The 17900-nt window shown below is 40.8% G+C and overlaps 1 protein-coding gene across 1 annotated transcript; it reads right to left on the reverse strand.

Annotated features, from left to right (window-relative positions):
* Window positions 1-816: 816 nt before the first annotated feature.
* DCUN1D1 (defective in cullin neddylation 1 domain containing 1) lies at window positions 817-17898 on the reverse strand. Its single transcript, XM_041405955.1, has 7 exons — window positions 17756-17898; window positions 9689-9905; window positions 8249-8417; window positions 7632-7762; window positions 3535-3617; window positions 3207-3303; window positions 817-1802 (listed from the first exon to the last, which is right to left on the reverse strand). The coding sequence occupies exons 1-7, from the start codon at window positions 17756-17758 to the stop codon at window positions 1723-1725; spliced, it is 780 nt and encodes a 259-aa protein (XP_041261889.1). The 5' UTR covers window positions 17759-17898; the 3' UTR covers window positions 817-1722.
* Window positions 17899-17900: the final 2 nt, after the last annotated feature.

Here is a 17900-nt window from a genome sequence, read left to right on the forward strand (position 1 = left end):
AATTCCAGTAGCTGGAGAAAGTCTGCAATGTTTTTGAGGAATTGTATTTTTGGAATAAATGCACAACTGGATTTGCCAAAAGGGCACTGCTGTAAGGGGAGCCAGCCTTAAGGTCAACTGCACAGAGTACAAATAAAAATTTTAGCTGTTTAAGTCAAATTTTCTTTAAAATACTTTCAGCATCTGCATAAAATCGTGCTGCAGTCTAGTGCCAAGTACCAATGACTCATCTCAAGAATAATTCTTGCCATATCAGGGCACTATTTAGAGCATGGACTTAAACCCCCTCTTCTCACTTGTAAGTATGGTCTGTCTCCTCTCCTGGAGCTCCTTCTTTCCAGCTTGTTTTCCAGAGCAGGATTTAGCACATCTCTTCACAGGTAACTCAGTGAGGAGTAAAAGACCATAAAAGCAGCTCAAGAGCTCTTGTATTATTAAAGAATAGCATTTGATAAAACCTGCTTTGATCCAAATGAAGCAATTTATAGTCAAATGCAGCAGGACAGAAGTAGTGATGATCAACAAAATAATTTAAACAAACAAAGCCAGTGGAGTCGTTTGTATCTGATCTGTGCTTGTTTGGGAAAGCTTTACTTTGAATTTCTGTATTTGGCAACCACAGTGATACGTCAATTTAAGGAAAACTCAGCAAAATAATTTAAAAAAGGGTGTCATCCATAATGGCAGTACCTCTATGTTATGAAGATTTAACTTACCAGGATAATGGTTTCAAAACCCAGATTCACATCAACCTCACCAGCTTCTTGTACAACAGGGCCATTTGCTTTGTCACACCTCAGCCATAAAAGTCACGTCTCAATTTAAAATACTGTATTGTGTAGCAAACAGTTAAGACACAAATTCAGTATATTCAAGTGTTTGATTTCCACAGAAATGAAAAACCTTTCTTTGACAAACAGATAAGCATTTCAAAACTGTAATGAAATCTGATTTCTTAGAGAGTAACCTAGAGAACGCTGGCTTCTGTGAGGACACAGCTCGGCCCACTGCGGGCTCTGCCATGGCCCACGGGGGGAAGTGCTCAAGTTGAGTCGTCCCCAAGGTGTCCCCAGAGCAGCTGAGCCACCAGCAAACCTCAGCCAGGCACCAGCGACCTCCAATCAACAGCCCTGGGGCTCCTGGGTCATTCCTGTCACTGCTGTGACCAGAGACTCAAGCTCAGACACCTGCACTTTTCCAGAAAAGAAAAAACTCGGACCCAGTACACTTAAATATATCACTCTTGCAGGAAGTGCTATCAGTACAGTCTTTGCAACTAGCCCCAAGTGTGTATTTAAGGATTCTTTTAAAAATTGTTTTGATGTTGATCTGTATAATTCAGATGCCATACAACAGTTGTCTGATGATGACCAGCGTTGTGCTTTATGTGAAATCAGAAACCTCAAAATAATTATAAAGCTTCTAGGACTTATGGGAGATGAAACTAGGGTGATCCACCAACAAAAAATAAATCCATGATGAAATCCACAGTGTTGGAATTTTAACGGGCAAGAGTGGTCCAGACTAGAAGAAAAGCCCAAACCACCAGTAGAAGAATGAAATATGATATGGTCCAAGATGTATCCTTAAAGGTTTGTCTCAACCCTCAGCCATATTGTGAGGATTGATCTTCAGTTCAGTCCAGCCAGCAGAAATTGACTGTGCAATTTTCCATTTCAGGTATTGTACAGACTATGTACACTCTAGAAGGGTCCTTTAGTGCTACACTGTTGTACTTTTTGTCCCAGCAATTTGAGGGCGTGCAAATTCCACAAAGTCATCAATAAGAACTGGCCATGCCCCTAAAAGAGGAAAACACCAGAACGTAAGAACTTGGTTCAATAAGGCATTCTTTCACAAGCTTCATATCCAGACAAGCTATTTGCTTTCCAGTATTAAACTAGGCAGAGTTCGAAGCTAAAAAATACAATTTTATTTTCTTGCTTGAAATTTAAGAGCCGATTAAAGATTTCTGCTTCCTTTAAAGCCAGTTAATACACATCATTTTCAAGGGTCATCTTCCAGACAAAAACAAAAAACTGACCAAAACCCTAACTCAAACCTGATGAGGGAATGAGGACAGTCCATAATTACTAAATAAAGCTGGAGAAGTTTGCTGCCCTCTGCTCTGGAGGTACCCCAGGCTCAGTTTCCCCCTCACTGAACTGATGTGCTGCCAAGGGCTGAGGGTAATCAGCTGTTCTTGGCTGCACAGGGACTGCAAGAGGAAAGATCAATACAGAAGTTTACAAGAAACACATTTGGTAGGAAGTGAGTTCTGTTCAGAAACCCCTGCGTGCTGCCAGCTTCACTTCTATGTCAAAACATGTCCAAGTCTCACATAAACTGAAGCAACCAGACTTAAAAACATTCTCAGCTACAAAATGCAGGAACCAGAAGACCCTACACAGAGCTGCACAAACCATGGATCAGTTACTGGGACGAAGATGCCAAGAACTGCACCAACAGAAAATCTGTGGGTTTTAAATGGACATATAGCAGGGTTTGTCTCAATAAGAAAGAATTTGAGGTTGTCTCAGTAAGAAAGAATTTGTGTCTGAGCTTAGAACAAAAAAAGAAAATGGATTCCATGAAAGCTTAAGCATTTCTTTTTTAAAACATTAGTAACAGATATGATTACAACGTGCATTAAAGCAGCCCTAACTGGACTTCAGATCACCAGAAATGTTCTAATGGAGCTAGTTTTGAAATTGTGCCAAAGCAGATACACAGTAATAAATGTAACATAAAACACAGAAGTTAATGAGGGAAGATGGCAATGTTTACCTTCCTCATCATAGTTAGACATGTCATCTGCTATCATTGTACTAAAGTCTAGAAGAAGGTTCCAGGTATCCTTAGGAATTGATCTTTTATGATGTTCCTGTTGGGGAGGTGGAAAATTCATATTTAAAAAAATAAATTAAAACCCTATTATACATTCATTTTTACTGTCTCAAACACATCCATATCCCCAAAACATTTCTATTGTACACACTATGTTTAGGATTTAGGTCAAGACAGTCTATTGCATCTACTCAATAACTTAAACATGTTTATCTTCCAAGTTCTGAAAATACTGCAGTCCAGATTATGTAAAGGTTTAAACTTAATTCTAATGGAGCTAGTTTTGAAACTGTGCCAAAGCAGATACACAAAACATAAAACACAGTTAGAAGTTAATGAGGGAAGATGGCAATGTTTACCTTCCTCATCATAGTTAGACATGTCATCTGCTATCATTGTACTAAAGTCTAGAAGAAGGTTCCAGGTATCCTTAGGAATTGATCTTTTATGATGTTCCTGTTGGGGAGGTGGAAAATTCATATTTAAAAAAATAAATTAAAACCCTATTATACATTCATTTTTACTGTCTCAAACACATCCATATCCCCAAAACATATTTCTATTGTACACACTATGTTTAGGATTTAGGTCAAGACAGTCTATTGCATCTACTCAATAACTTAAACATGTTTATCTTCCAAGTTCTGAAAATACTGCAGTCCAGATTATGTAAAGGTTTAAACTTACCAACAAAAATTTGTTCCACAAGTCTAGAAATTTAAATCTTCCATTAAGTACTAAATTCCAGTAGGCAATGGCCATTTCTAAATCTGTAATATTAAAATAATTACTTTTAGAGATACACATATCAAATATATAATCTCCACAAGTATCTAACACCAGGATGAACCATGTATTCATGCATACATGTGAAAAGATTAAACTAATGCAAATATACTCATGGATCCTTTACAAAAAGGCAACCATAAAGTGCTACACACATATTTTATATTTTACAGAACTGAAAATTGTCCATAGTAATATCTAACATATCCAAAACCCCCCAGGACATTTCATATGCCTTTTGCTATCTAACAATTGTTTATTTAAAAGTCAGCAAAATATTTTCAGTTAAAGATGCTATTGGCTTGAAAAGAAAATTTGTAGTATTTTGTAGTAAGACTTTCTTTTTTTAATGTACAAAATACAATTTAGATAAAACCAACTTTTAACGATTTCATTTTTAGGGCAACCTTATTACAAGTGCTGCCTTTGTCACAAGGCTTTTGTCAAGTGCTCCTTTCTGTAGTCAAGATTTCCTTTTGAAAAAGAATCTTTAGGTAGTGTGCTTGAGCAGACAGAAGACAGTTGGTTTATTTGTTGTTGGTGGTGTTTTGGTTGGGTTGAGCTTTTGCTTTATTTGGGTTTTTTTTTTTTTTTTTTTTGGTGGTGGTGGTTTGGGGTAGTTTTTGGCCGTTTTGGTTTGGGATTTTTTTCCTTTTGTTTGTTGGGTGTTTTTTGTGGTGCGTTGGCTTTTTTGTTCTTCTTTCCAAGCCTTCTGTTAAATTCCTGCTTGTTTGGAATGAGTGAAGCCTGCCCTGACAGATTTGAGAGCAGCCCCCCTGCCTGCCAGAGCTGCTGGAGGGCAGCAGCTCCCAAAAAAACCCCGGCTCGTCTGGATGGAGGGGAGGGACAGAGGCAGCTCCCTCCCTGGGGAGGGCCAAAGGCCGAAGTGCCAGGAGGGGCAGATGGGAGCTTGTGAGCACATAAAAAACATTTGGAACCCACAACTCTGCCCAGGGTCAGCTGCACTACCAGGAATACCAGGGAATTGCTGCAGCACCAAACCCCACTCACTGTGAACTACCAAATCCAGTATCCTCAGCCACAGGATGTCACACAGTGACCCCAAAGCCTGCCCAGTTAAGTTGTCTCTTTTTAACAAAAACTCTTAGCTATTTGACAGTCTAGCAAATTTCTACTATAAACAATCTCCTTGTGGAAGCAGGGGGGGAGAAGGCACAGGATCAACTGCACACCTCAGGAAAAGCAAAACCCACACTGACAGCCCAAGAACACCACTCTCTTCCTCCCCCCAGGATGCCCAAATATTTAAAAGAACCCACGGAGGCAGATCTTGAAGGTGAAACCAACAGCAAACAAAACAAAGTATGAAATCTGCATTGCTGGAGGGAAAATAGAAGCTGATGAGGAGTTTCTGCATTGTTTAGCATCTGATATTAAAAGTTCTCAAACAGCAGAGTCACATTATAATATCTCCTGACCAAAGTACAGAATAAAATTTGTGAAGGATTTTCTGCTGTAAAGCTGCAAAGAGGTTTGATTTCAGACCAAAGTGCAAGAAGCAGAGACAAATCACACAGAAGTCACTACTCAGTAAATAAAGCTGTGTCTGAAAATGGCAACTGATTCAAGACTACAGAGGCTCTCTCTTTAACAGGAGATTCAGGTACAAAAACATGCATTTTAGCTTTCAACTAAAACTACTGTCTTTCTAAAAATTAATAGATACAAACTTCAGAGGAAGCTGATCAGTTCCTCAAGGTAAAAAACTGAAAACTAAGTTTTATTTACTTGTGCTGCATTAAAGGTGTGCATACAAAAAGGCAAGGTGATCAAATCACTGCATTTTACAGTGGTTTGTAAACAATCACTATAAACAAACTGTGCATTCTGACATTTTTATACAATTTTGAGGTAATTCTTGTGGGTAAGCAAAGGCTGTTAAAAGCTCAATCTCAGGATGCTGCAACCTCAAACTCACTGTATGAGTCCGAACATGTAAAGCACGACGACATAATGCCTTGGGACAAACTACATTTTAAAAATAAACTATATGAAATAACAAAACTGGAAGTTAAAGATATAATTTTAGGTTTCTGTAAGTGTGAAAATGCTCAGTGAAATCCTCCTGGATCAAATATAAGAGTTTCAAAATTCCTCCATTTTGAATTTTATCCAGAGAGATGCAAGAGAAGCAAACAGTGTTTGAGATGAACACCAGCTACAGGGTATTTTCCAATGAGATGCAAATATCACAAGAACTTTTCAGACACCCTCCTACTTACACAGTAGTAAGGAATTATGCAGAGGAAATATATTTCCAGAACTGTGCCTGAACTACTGCACAATGTTTGCAAGATTAGAGGCCAATATACATTAAAATCAATTTGGCAAGTTCCTACAAGCAGTTATTCAGACACACCAAAATTAATTGCCTAACTAGCAGCACTTACTTTGCAGCTCTGTACTTCTCCCAGTATTGTTTTGCTCCAGGGTTTCCAGAATTATTCTGCCCTGTTCTAAATTCATGCCTAGAACTGTGTATTTATGAGCACCAAAATGGCTGGTAAGCATCCAGACTTTTAGGCTCAGACTTCCAGACCCAGACTTTAAAACAAAAACAATTAAAAAAACTATCTTACACTATGTATATGCTATATGGATCTCAGGAAACTAAATTTGTCTGCCACTGCTAGAGCTTAACATGCACAAAGAAGTTTTATGATGAATGAGAAATAAAGCAAGTGATTGAGTTTTCCTGGGAAATTAATCCCACAATTCAGTTGCTGTCTACATTTTCCTTGTTGTAGCAACCTAAAAAAAAAATAATGATTTTCTACAAGAAATACAAATCAGCCTATTAATTTATTTGCATGATTCAGAAATGACTACAAGCACGCACAAGTATTTTCAGATGGTTTAGCACCACTTTTAGCTCCTCTGGATACAATGAAATTCACAATCCACTGAAAACAACAAATGTCAGAGAAGGACACAGAGCTTTTGCTTATTTACTTACTTTTCAATACTCATTTCAAGGCAAAAGTTGGTCTGTACATAAAAGCCAGTAAAACTAAGGCAGAAAGCTCATCTTTACACAGCCTGGGAATGCAAAGCTGTCCAGTGGCAGCCAGTTTAGAGCATTTTCATTACTGAGAAGAACACATTCACCAGCTGCCAAGGAAGAACCTACCAGCCTTTCCATATTTCATTACTTCTCAAAACCAGAAAAAATAACTAAAGAAGTTACAGGATCACGAAAGGCTAGTTATGGCTAATAGCCAAATCACACTGTAGAGAAATTAAAGTACATCCTGGCTGTTTAAAATCACAGCTTGAAAGAAATTTTTATTCCCCCATTTTTGTTGTTTTGCATAGACAGAGCTACAGTTTGTTGCTTTAATTCCATCCAAACTGTGGTGTTCTGAAATTATTTTTAGTAAGTTATTTTTCCACTCTACCTGTTACACCAACCAAAGCCACACTCTGCATGTGAACTCCAAAATAATGACAAAAAAGCCTTCAGTGAGGTAAAGGGAAAAAAACCTCTGTAGGTAGGCACCAGCAGGCATCAGGCCCAGAACACAGGAATCCATTTGTACCATTCCAATTCTATCCTGCTAACACATTTGCAAGCATTTCTGGTGTTACAAGGGACTGTACAAATGTGCTTATGCAGAAAATGGTTCTACAGCCTCAATTTATCCTAAAAGTAAAAATTCAATTAATCTGTTCAGTGCTGCAAATTCTAAGTGGTGCAATTATGTCTTTAAAATAAGAGCATAATCCATTGTGCTTACTGAGAACTGCACTCACTCTGAGTGAACGAATAAACCCTCTCCCATAAAACTCTGTAGCCTTTATTAATAATCAATTTGAATACCTTAAATTGACATCTATCTTTCAAAACACAGAGATGTATTTTATGCCAAGGGTGATTATCTTCCAGATTCATTGGATCACAATAATACATTCATTTACTGCTTTAATTAGCCATTTCCAATATTCATGAACAAATGCTTATGAATTAGAATACATACCTAAACCTTTCTGTCCCGGGTTCTTTGCAAAGTTGAAAGTAAATTGATAAAAATCTTTAAATCTTCCTGGCTCTTTTAATTCTTGTTCCATTTTAGGAATCTGGGCCTTCAGTTTTTCTATGCTGTCACACCTGTATTTTAAAAAGTACATTTGTTTATGTATGCATGTATTATTCACTTTGCTATAAAAACATGAGTTAAAATCTATAAACTGTTTATAGAATACAATATGATTACCAAACAGAATTCAGGAAGACTTTAATGAGTCTGCACCTCTACAAGAATTTTGTTATTTTTTCGCATTGCATTTGCACATATACCCGACAGATCAGGTTCTAGAATCCATAAAACTTTTAGGGAAGTGTGATAAAGACTCCTGCACTCTCACAAGGCAGAGAAACCCCAGGGCTGCCCAACATCCCTGCTCCACCTGCCAGAGCAGCTCTGTGCCAACCACCACAGAACCCTCACAGAACCAAGGCTGGGCTGCGTTTTTCCAGAGGCAGACAAGCGATGCTGGGCTCTGAAACGTCTCAGAAAGGACACCAAGACTGAGAATTCCCCAAAGCAGGACACTGGATCACACTGCCACCATCTAACATTCAGCGAGCACTTACCCCAGCTCAGTCATTCCATCCATGAATTCCAGCTTTGAAAATTCACACTGTGTTGCAGCCCGGAATTTCCACGCGATGATGAGTACGGTGATGCTGGCTGGGTCAAGAGCTAGGTCATCACAGAACTGCTGTATTCCATCTATACCAATCTTATTTTCATCTTGAGGATCTTTGGCACATAAAAGTAAGTATCAAGAAAAAACAGATATTTGAAAAAGCTAATTTGTTCAACAAGCGTATTTAAGAAAAGGAAACATTTTCAAGAAGTCATTTTTGGGATCTGCCCTTCTAAGAGAGTATTTTAAAAACAAAATTACATGAGTGTTCCCAATGGTTAAGCTTTAACAATTGAGGCAGTTACTGCAATAAAGCCTCCCAGACAATGAAGATCACATTATTTTCATTGAGAGACAAAAGCACCACAAACATTTGTTTTCTGCCTAATAATATGCAGGATCTTCTGACTCATTCCCTACAGAGCACAGTGGTTCTCTCCCCCCAGCACACTCAATTATTGGCCTCTGGTCACACTGATGAGCTGTGTCCCACTAGAAGCCATTCTGCAGTGTTCATTTCCAAGCTGTACCAACACCCAAATCTGCCCATCCACGGCTCCCCCAAGAGCAGATTTAGGCATTTCCTGGCACACAGGAGGTTTTCAGCACGCAGAGGTTGGACACAGTAACCTCCAGGGGGAAGTTATGCTGCTCCATTAGCGATTCCAAGTCAGCCAGGCCCACTCCTCTTTCCACAAAGGAATCAACATCTGGTCTGGAAGTGAGATGCTCACATTTCAACTGTGCTAATAAAGATCTACTAATACAAGCCAACAAAGACTTCATAAAAAAGGTATTTGGATTATACATATAAAACATAGGAAAGCTGACAGAAAACAGAGCACTCTTTTTTAGATTAAGTGCTAAAACACAGGATTTGTTCTGCTCTACTAAGTCCACTTTATGTGGTAGGATATCAGTTGAACACTGGCTATACAACAGATACAGAGAGTCTGTTTTCTTTTACACTCTGTTTGTAACTACCTGATAATAAGAACAAGCTGAATAAAAACCAAGGTAGAACCCATCCCTAGTATGCAACCTTGTCCTCTGTCAGGATCAAGTCCTGTGTGATGTGCCTTCCCCAGGAGTCTTGCATAAAATCCTTGTTAACCATCACAATTACTCACTGCACACACAATTCCAGCTCAGACCCTAATGTCTTACAAATGTAGATACATTCAGATCACATAAAGCAACTCCATTTAATCCTTGTGAAGCAGAAACCTACCTGCATTTCCCTTCTAATCTGTATTACTAGCACAGAAAAACAAAGCTGAAAGAGTCAGTTAAGATTTCCCAGCACAAGAGCACAACAGCACCAATATACTGTAAATAAGAATTACACAAGTATGAAATAAGCCTAAAAATTCAGGGTACTCACCTTTGTATCTGTTATATAGTTGTTCTAACTTCTTTCTGTCCAGTGATCCTTTAACACTCTCTCGTATATAAAGTTCAGGATTTTGGAAAAAGTTGTCTGTTGCAACATCTAACTTCCAGTCATTTTGAGACAGACAACTCACTGCTGTCTTTTCACTAGATTGTGTGAAGACCATGAACTGACGCACTTTATCCTTCTGTGATGATTTCAACTTGTTCTAGTGAAAACAGACAATACTGTAACTAGAAATGTCTACTGGAAAAAAAACCCCACAGGTGAATGAAAACCAGTCTCTTCATGTTTTTTTAAAATCAGCATCTTTATAATTTTCCCAAGCAATCAGGATACCAAAATATCTGATCAAGTTCCTCCAGAGGTGGGGCAGAGCAGGCCATTGAACAGTTTAGCACCACTGAGCAGCAGGCTGGTGTCCTTTTGGTCCCAGCTGCTGCAGGACCAGGGCCACGCTTGGAACGGGATCTCCTGAGGTGCCTCTTGATGGCAGCAAGGGACTAGGCTGGGCCATCCATTTCAGGCAGCTACACACTGAAATACCTTAAAGACTTCTTTTTCTTTACAAGGATTTTTGCCTTTGAAGGTTCTCAGCTCCACCTACATAATTTGCACAACATTCCTGCGAGGAGGCATTGTCTCCATTTCACAGGTGCAGCAACCGAAGCTAAGAAAAAAAGAGGCAATGGTGCCTGAGGCAGGCGGGGGAGTGAGTAGCCAAGGTGAGAGCTCTGGAATTCCAGAGCATTCCAGGCCTCCTGCCCAGACAGCCATCCCGCCTGCTCTAGCGCAGAACTGAACGCACACTTGCTGCTTATCAGCAGAGAGGGATTCCCAAGGATATTTCTGATGAGGAGCAGCACACTCAGGATTTCAAGGGTATGAGTTACACAAAACTAACTGCTCATCAAGAGAAAGCAATCACAGCTCCTGTACCACATCCAAATTCAGTTCTACAGTTCACTCAACACAGTCAAAGCAAACAATGTTACAACTTGGTACGTAAAAGTTCTGACAAAATTTTAAGTCAGGATTGGATTCCTTACATGGCACAAGTATTTCATTTTTAGTTTACTTTGTATTCTAACCAAAACTTATATATTCTGTTCGCTATTGTAACTGTAATTTCAACAGCTCCTTCTCACTGAATATGGAGAAAAAGGGCAAAAAAAAATCCCATGACATGATAAAATTCAGCCAAAGAATGATTTAGGAGCAGTATGTGCTCAAGCTCTTAATTCCAAAGTGTTAATTAGTGTTCAATCACATCATCATAAGAAACAAGAACTAATGCATCAGAACACAAATTCATCTGTCCTGAAAGTCAGGATTAGTCTTCTGTGGCTTGATGACGAGTGTGAACACTTTTATTTGTAAGAATAGTTAAGTTACCAGTTTCAGAGTTACACTGAAAAAAAAATACAAGAACATCACATTTGGTTTAAACTGATACCCACATAATATACTAAATAGAGCAATACCCTTAGCTTAAGTATCCTTTAAGAAAAATAATCCCCCCAAACCAAAACCACCCTGTATCTACAACATTTAACTGAAGCCAAACTGCAGCCTTCAAAGAGAGTGACATTAGTTAGGCTGTACCATTTTTAAAGCTATTATGTGCTGCTGCTTTATTTCAGCCTCTTGACCAAGTTTGTCACCCTGGACCTCTGGCTACAAACACATTTCTGAAACTGAGATTCTCAGGCGTGGTTCCAGGTAAAGGCCAAGCCACCAGGGCAGCCCATGTGCCGATGCCCGGCTCCACAGCAGACATTCAGCACCTTGCACTACTGAGCTCACACTTCCACAAAAATCCCTTACACTGCCAAGGTCATGTGGAACAACTTCCAGAAATGACTAATGGATTTTTAGTTGCAGCTTTTTAAAATGTATTGTAAACTCAGATTATTGAAAACAAACCACTGAAAGAAATCCCAGATGAAGATGAAACAATCCCAAATTTAAATTGCTCTATCAATTACCAGCTTCCTGTAATCAGTTCCACACAGCCAGACTGCTGCACCACCACAGACTCAGCTGCACTATAGGACAGCCATACTTAATTATCTTGGCTTTTCTTTTTTTCCTTTACAAAGCTGGTGCCTTTAATCTTTCGTATTTTGATTTTTTTAAATGTGTACACATAAGTATGCATAGCTCATTTAATAGTGAGCACTCTGTATAACCCTCAGGAGGCTTTGTTCTTCCCTGCTCCTGCAAGGGGGAACTCTAAAAGCAGTGACATCCCACAAAAAGTCAAGGAACAGGTTTAAATAAGCTTTACCATGGATGCCCAGGACTACAGAAGGTGCTATGTTCTGCATCTTGTCACATAATAGTGCAATTTTTTAGAACAAAAACTTGCATCTTAAATGCCTTTTATGATAAAATTTAAATTCTACATATGTACATGAGATTGTCCCATGCTTGGGGCTCCCTAAGTGATAGCAACAACATAAAACCTTTTTAAAAGAAGATTGAAATTGCAAAGAATCAAGCAGCTAACTACAACAGCCAGTAAGGCAGAAGATGCAATAAATCACACTATTCAGTCATAATCTTTTTTTTTAATATTCATATTTTTCCGGGTCAAATATGAGTTTATTTTTAGTGAAGAAGTGCCAAAACCCTTTCTTTATACTTGATGAATGCCTCTGCAGAACCTTGCCAGTATGGACAAGACACTCCACATCCCAAGCGACTGGGCACTCTCTGCAGGCCTACTACAGGACAGCAAGGGATGGAATTATTGCTGAGTTTTTATTATCCTTTTATAGCTCTTCTTCCAGCATATTAAAAACCCACATTTCAAGCAGGAACAGGTTCCAAACCTTCTGCACTTTTAAGGGCTATTTCTAGACACTGAGCACTAATACTCTATTATTGTTTTAAGTGCAATACAGAGCAGCACATAACCTTTAATCCTACAGTCATCAGGCAACAAATACCTGACACTGAAATTGTGCTCACTGTAATGCAACACAATCCACTTAAAACATCTCAACTTTAACACAGGTTAAAAAGGAAGACAGAATTTTATTTAACAGATATTTGTCTTGCCTATATATACAAATGAACACCAACGGAAAGCAAATGAAACAAATTTGTACTCTTATTTCTTGGATCAAAAGGCAAAGGAAAAATTCAGTTCTGTAAGCCTTTGATCAAGTTTGTGTGGTATCCAAGCTACCTTTCATAATAAGAATGTCACAAGACAGATAACCTTCCTTTTAAAACACAGAATAACGTCTCTAAATGAAAAGCTACATTGTGTAGATTCATAAAACTACACTCATTCTAATTAACATCTGGTTGTATAACTTTAATTTTAAGACGAAGATTTGCCTCTCACCATGAAGTACCAAATTTGAATATTCTAATTCAATATCCCTTCCTTGATCAGGTACTTCAGTGAAAAATTACAAATAAAAAATAAAATACTTGGACTTTTATTTCTTCAAGTATTTTTTCTCCTAGTTTCAGGCACTAAAAATGCTAGAACTTCTCTACCAACTCTGACTACTGTTTTTCCTTATCTTCTGCACTGTTTTTAGTCACCCCAGATTCAAAGATAAATTCCTCACACTGGTCATCAACATTCTGCAGACAGCTAACAGCCAAATGAGGGCTCCACTCTCTTGGCTAATGTTCACGGGAAGCAGCACCAACCTTTGTCCCACACTGCCCGGACTGGAGAGCTCAGGATCCCCACTGGAGCCTGTTCTTGAACTTGGCTCAAAGGTCCCATGTGGCCCCAGTGAGACAAGCAGGGCACGATGAGTTCTGCTGCCCAAAGCTCCTTGTGGCCCCCAAGGAAGGCATTCACACAGAGAGCAACTGCTCTGCACCTTTCCCTTCCCAGCCAGATACAGATGATCCCATTCCTGCCAGTTCCACTGCTAAGCGAAGGAATTCCAACGATGTGACATCTGCGCTTTTGTTTCAGGCAGGACTCGAGGAAAAGCCTGTTAAGTTCTCATGCACGTGAAGGTAAAAGCCTTTTCTGAAACAGTCCCAACCGCGTGGGCCTTTACACCCACTGCACTCAGAGTCCAGCAAGAGCTGTGGCTGCGGGAAGCATCCCTGCTCCTCCCAAGGACCCAGCTCAATCCCAGAGGCTCGGGCAGGCAGCCCCTCACCCACTGCCCCTTCTGTCCCTTGCTGCGACACGAATGGCAGGAGAGTTCTGCTCCTGAATCATCCCGCCTTGGACCGTATCCATGAAAGGAACCAAAGGCACCTAAAAATATCTGCTCTACTGCTTGATTTCAACAAACACAGGGATAAAGCTTAAAAGGCAGAATCATGAGTATTTTTCTTTGTTTTGTAAGAAAAATGTTAATTACAACAAAAATCTATAAATACACAGAACTGCATCTTAACCCACCAACAGTGATAGCACACAGGTACACTACCAAAAAATCTAAGGAAAAGACAAAAACAATGAAAGTAAATAGCCACAGTTTCTGCATAATGTAAACAAACATGTCCTTCAACTACATTTTATTTTCCACAGCAGTTTCTCTAAGAGAGGGCACACAAACTAAGACAGTCAGGACTTTTTTAAGCTTCTGTCACAAACTGATGTGAAATCCACTTGGCTGCAGTGGAACAGAACAAAAACATTTAAAAAGTCTGTTGAGATATAAAATCCAAGGGAAAAATAACATAAAATTAAAGTTGCTTTCCACCCTCTATAATGTTCTTTTAGTGGATAAAATAATTTCAGTATTTGTATGCAGGCAGGTCAATATACAGCTACCCAGAATATTGCTGTAGATATAATGGTAATTCATGCTAACCTGAGAGGTGAAGGAAACACAAAAATCAGGGCTTTTCCAAATAAAAAAGGACAACATAAAGCAGCCAGTTGTTTAGCATTCTTAACTCTGGTCTGGGGCACAAGCTCTAGTCATACTGTGTATTTGCATTGGCACCATAAAATATCAAGAGCTACATAATAAATTTCACACCTTCTCAGAGTAGTTCATATTCTTGAATATTTTCTTCATGGCTCTAGTTAAAAGTGATTTAAAGTATTAGTTCAAAGGGATCTCTGGGAAGCTAGGAGAGGAAACAAAATCATGCACCATCTTGTCTAGCACTCTGACTACTTCGTCCAAAGCACAATGCCAAGAATCTAAAGTTTTACCATGGGACAACCAAACCTCAAATATTTAATATCAACAAACTGCTTCAAACATGCATATGCACCACCGACTACACATATAAACAGCTGGCCTTGCAGAATAGCTCGTTGAGTTAAACACCACATAACAATGTCATGAAGTACACTAACATTACAGGAGACAGCGTCAGACATGAAATTCTTGTAATATTAAATTTTACAACTTCCTGTCAGCTGAGGCTTGCAGTAAGAAATTATGTATTTATCAGCACAGAAATATTTTCCAGAGAACACAAACTGGACAATATAATCGATAATATAAATAGACAAGGCTAGCACTTGGCTCTGGATAAAGATGTAGATAATCACACACAGTTCTAAATTCATTAAATCATTCAGAATTTTACAGGCAGTGAAGATGGCTCAGAGTACAGTGGACCAGCTTACTGCTCTGCCTTGATTCATGGGCACACCACTGTCCTCAGGATGAGATGAAGCAGTAACACTCTCACAGAGAAGGTGAAGGACAGCACTTCCACAGGTGCTGCTCAGCCAGCTCAAACGAAGAGTGGGTAAGAAAGGCTGACTACTCTCAGCAGTCCAAGGAATACTGGCAGGGTGGCGTCCCTTCCAGATCTAGGACAAAGATGGTTCAAGGGCAGGAAACCTCTGTCCTGAAGGCACAAAGCTCTGGCCATATGGACACTGGTGAGACTAAGGCAGAGCCAGCAGCGCTCAGTCTGGCAGGGCTGCATGGACAGGTAGCAGCCAGGCCCCAGCTGCAGGAGCTGTGCCATGGCATTTGCTGTGCTGGACAAGCTACCTGGCCACAGCCTCTGGGAGGACGAGCCAGAGCAGTTGTGTACATGGCATGAAAAATGGGACATCAAATCTCATGTTTCTGGATGGGCACCCTCAGATCTCTGTGAAGCCTCCCTACCTTTCCCCTAACCAAAGAGGATTTTGACATACCACAAGTACAGGTACAGAATCCTACACCCAGGCACTGGAAACCATCCATACCTGTATTTACTACTTCTAAAAGCTGCAGCCTGTCATTTAGTCCCACTTCAGTGTCATCCTTTCACCTGGGTGCTGGAGTCAACAAGCACAACCTGAACACAGCAGTTTGCACAGGGCCTAACAGTTCTGCTCGGGGCCATGACTGGAGTATTCACATACTCCCTCCCATCTGATAAATACCAATCTACCAGTACAGAACTGCTACACAGAATATGTCTGCTGGCTCTCCAGTTAAGTGTTTCCAAGAAGACCAAGCAGACAGAACTCTGCTGTTTCTCACAAAAATATATTCTCCAATAATGGGCCTCGCTATTTCTGTTATAATGCCACTTGCTACAGTATGGTTCAATTTAAATTTCTAATCTCACAGCCAGCCAATAATATATTGACAATAATGTCAATTCAAGACATTAACTGTCTATTTCATCAACCATGTATCTATTTTGCCTACCTACACTGGATATACTGTGAGACAACTCTAGGTGATTTTTATGGAAAAAAGTCTTCATAAAAGTTGTGTAACATTACTGTGTATGCACAACTTCAGACAGTCCCAGACCTGCACAATTACAATAAGACACCTTTACAGTCTGAACTTCATTCAGACTTCAGTCTTAAGCACTCCTAAAAAAACACAAATGAAGATCTACATCAAACTATTCAATTAAAAACTATACTAGTTACATAGTGGCAAGTTTATTAGAGGTCTGCACACCACTAATTTAAATGCTGGCTAACCAAATTTTTATGCCAACGTAACTCCATCAATTAAAGGTGACGTTGTAATTTTTTTAATATGTTTTTAACTCTGCTTGTCAGAATAGCATTAACAGCAAGCATAAAATATCTTTATAACAATAAGCATACACCAGTAGATTTTAAGACTCCCTCCTACACCCTTCCTAAGGCCGTATCACTGCTACAGAAAAGTACTGCTTTACATTGTACAGGTGTAGTAGCTAAAGCTGTTACAACACCTGAACACCGAGAAAGCCTGGAAGTACTATTATAAACTGTTCCCTCTGGTGCATAAGACACTGTCCAAGAAACCAATGAGGGCCCCCTTAATTAAATTGATGGAATATATTTTTCTTTTGTTTAGGCAAACAAAACCAGCAAATGTTGTGCTAAACTTTCCCCCTACAAGAAGCAAGGGAGAAAGTCAGTCGATTTGGGAGTCCACAGCAAATCCTCAGCTACAAGAACTGTATTACAGAGAAAAAGCAAGATAAACCTTTACAAGACCTTTACTAGGATGACCTCTGCAAGGCCCTCCCTTACAACACTTCAATGAAAAGAACCAACCAAGACCCTAGAACAATTATCCAGAAATTCTCCAACATAATCCCAGCTCAAGAAGCATCAACACCCCCAAGTTTCCCTGCGAACTGACAGCACTTAATGGGTCCTGGACGCCTGAAATCCTGCGGAAAAACTCCGAGCAGCCCCTGGTTCCTGGCAGCCCCTTGCACTCCCTCAGTGGGGCTGCAGGCACAGGGCACAGCCCGGACAGAGCTGCCCACAGCACCGCCGCTGTCCCGCAGAGGTGGCTGAACCCTCACACCAGGTGCCAGCAGCCCCTCCCCGCCGTGCGGGGCCTGCCGGGGCCCCGCGGGTCGGAGCCTGGGCGGGATCCCGGCGCCCCCCGCTTAGGCCCCTGCCCGAAGCAGCCCCTGCCGCCCGCCCCGCGGCCCCGGCCCGGGCCCCACACGCCGGCCCTGCCGTGCCCGGCAGGAGGACGAGCAGCCCCCGGGCCAGCACATCGTGCCCGGTTGCGGAGCCCCCGACACCGGCCATTCGGCCGCTCCCGGACACCCAGCGCGCCACGACCAGGCCGCGCTGCCCCTGCCCGGCCCCGAGGCGCCACGCTGGGCCCAGAGGGGCCCCGGGCGGCCGCTCACCATGGTGGGGGCTGTGCGGGCCTCTCCCCTCCCGGTTCGGGCGGACACTGAGGGCGGCGGCGGCGGCGCTTCCTCCGGCGGCGGCGGCTCCCGGCTCCTCACGGGCCCTTCCGCCGCCTTCCCCCGCTCATGCGCAGTGTGGGGA

This window comes from Onychostruthus taczanowskii, unplaced genomic scaffold (assembly GCF_017590055.1).
Source record: "Onychostruthus taczanowskii isolate IOZ18803 unplaced genomic scaffold, ASM1759005v1 scaffold24, whole genome shotgun sequence".
Taxonomy (NCBI): Eukaryota; Metazoa; Chordata; class Aves; order Passeriformes; family Passeridae; genus Onychostruthus; species Onychostruthus taczanowskii.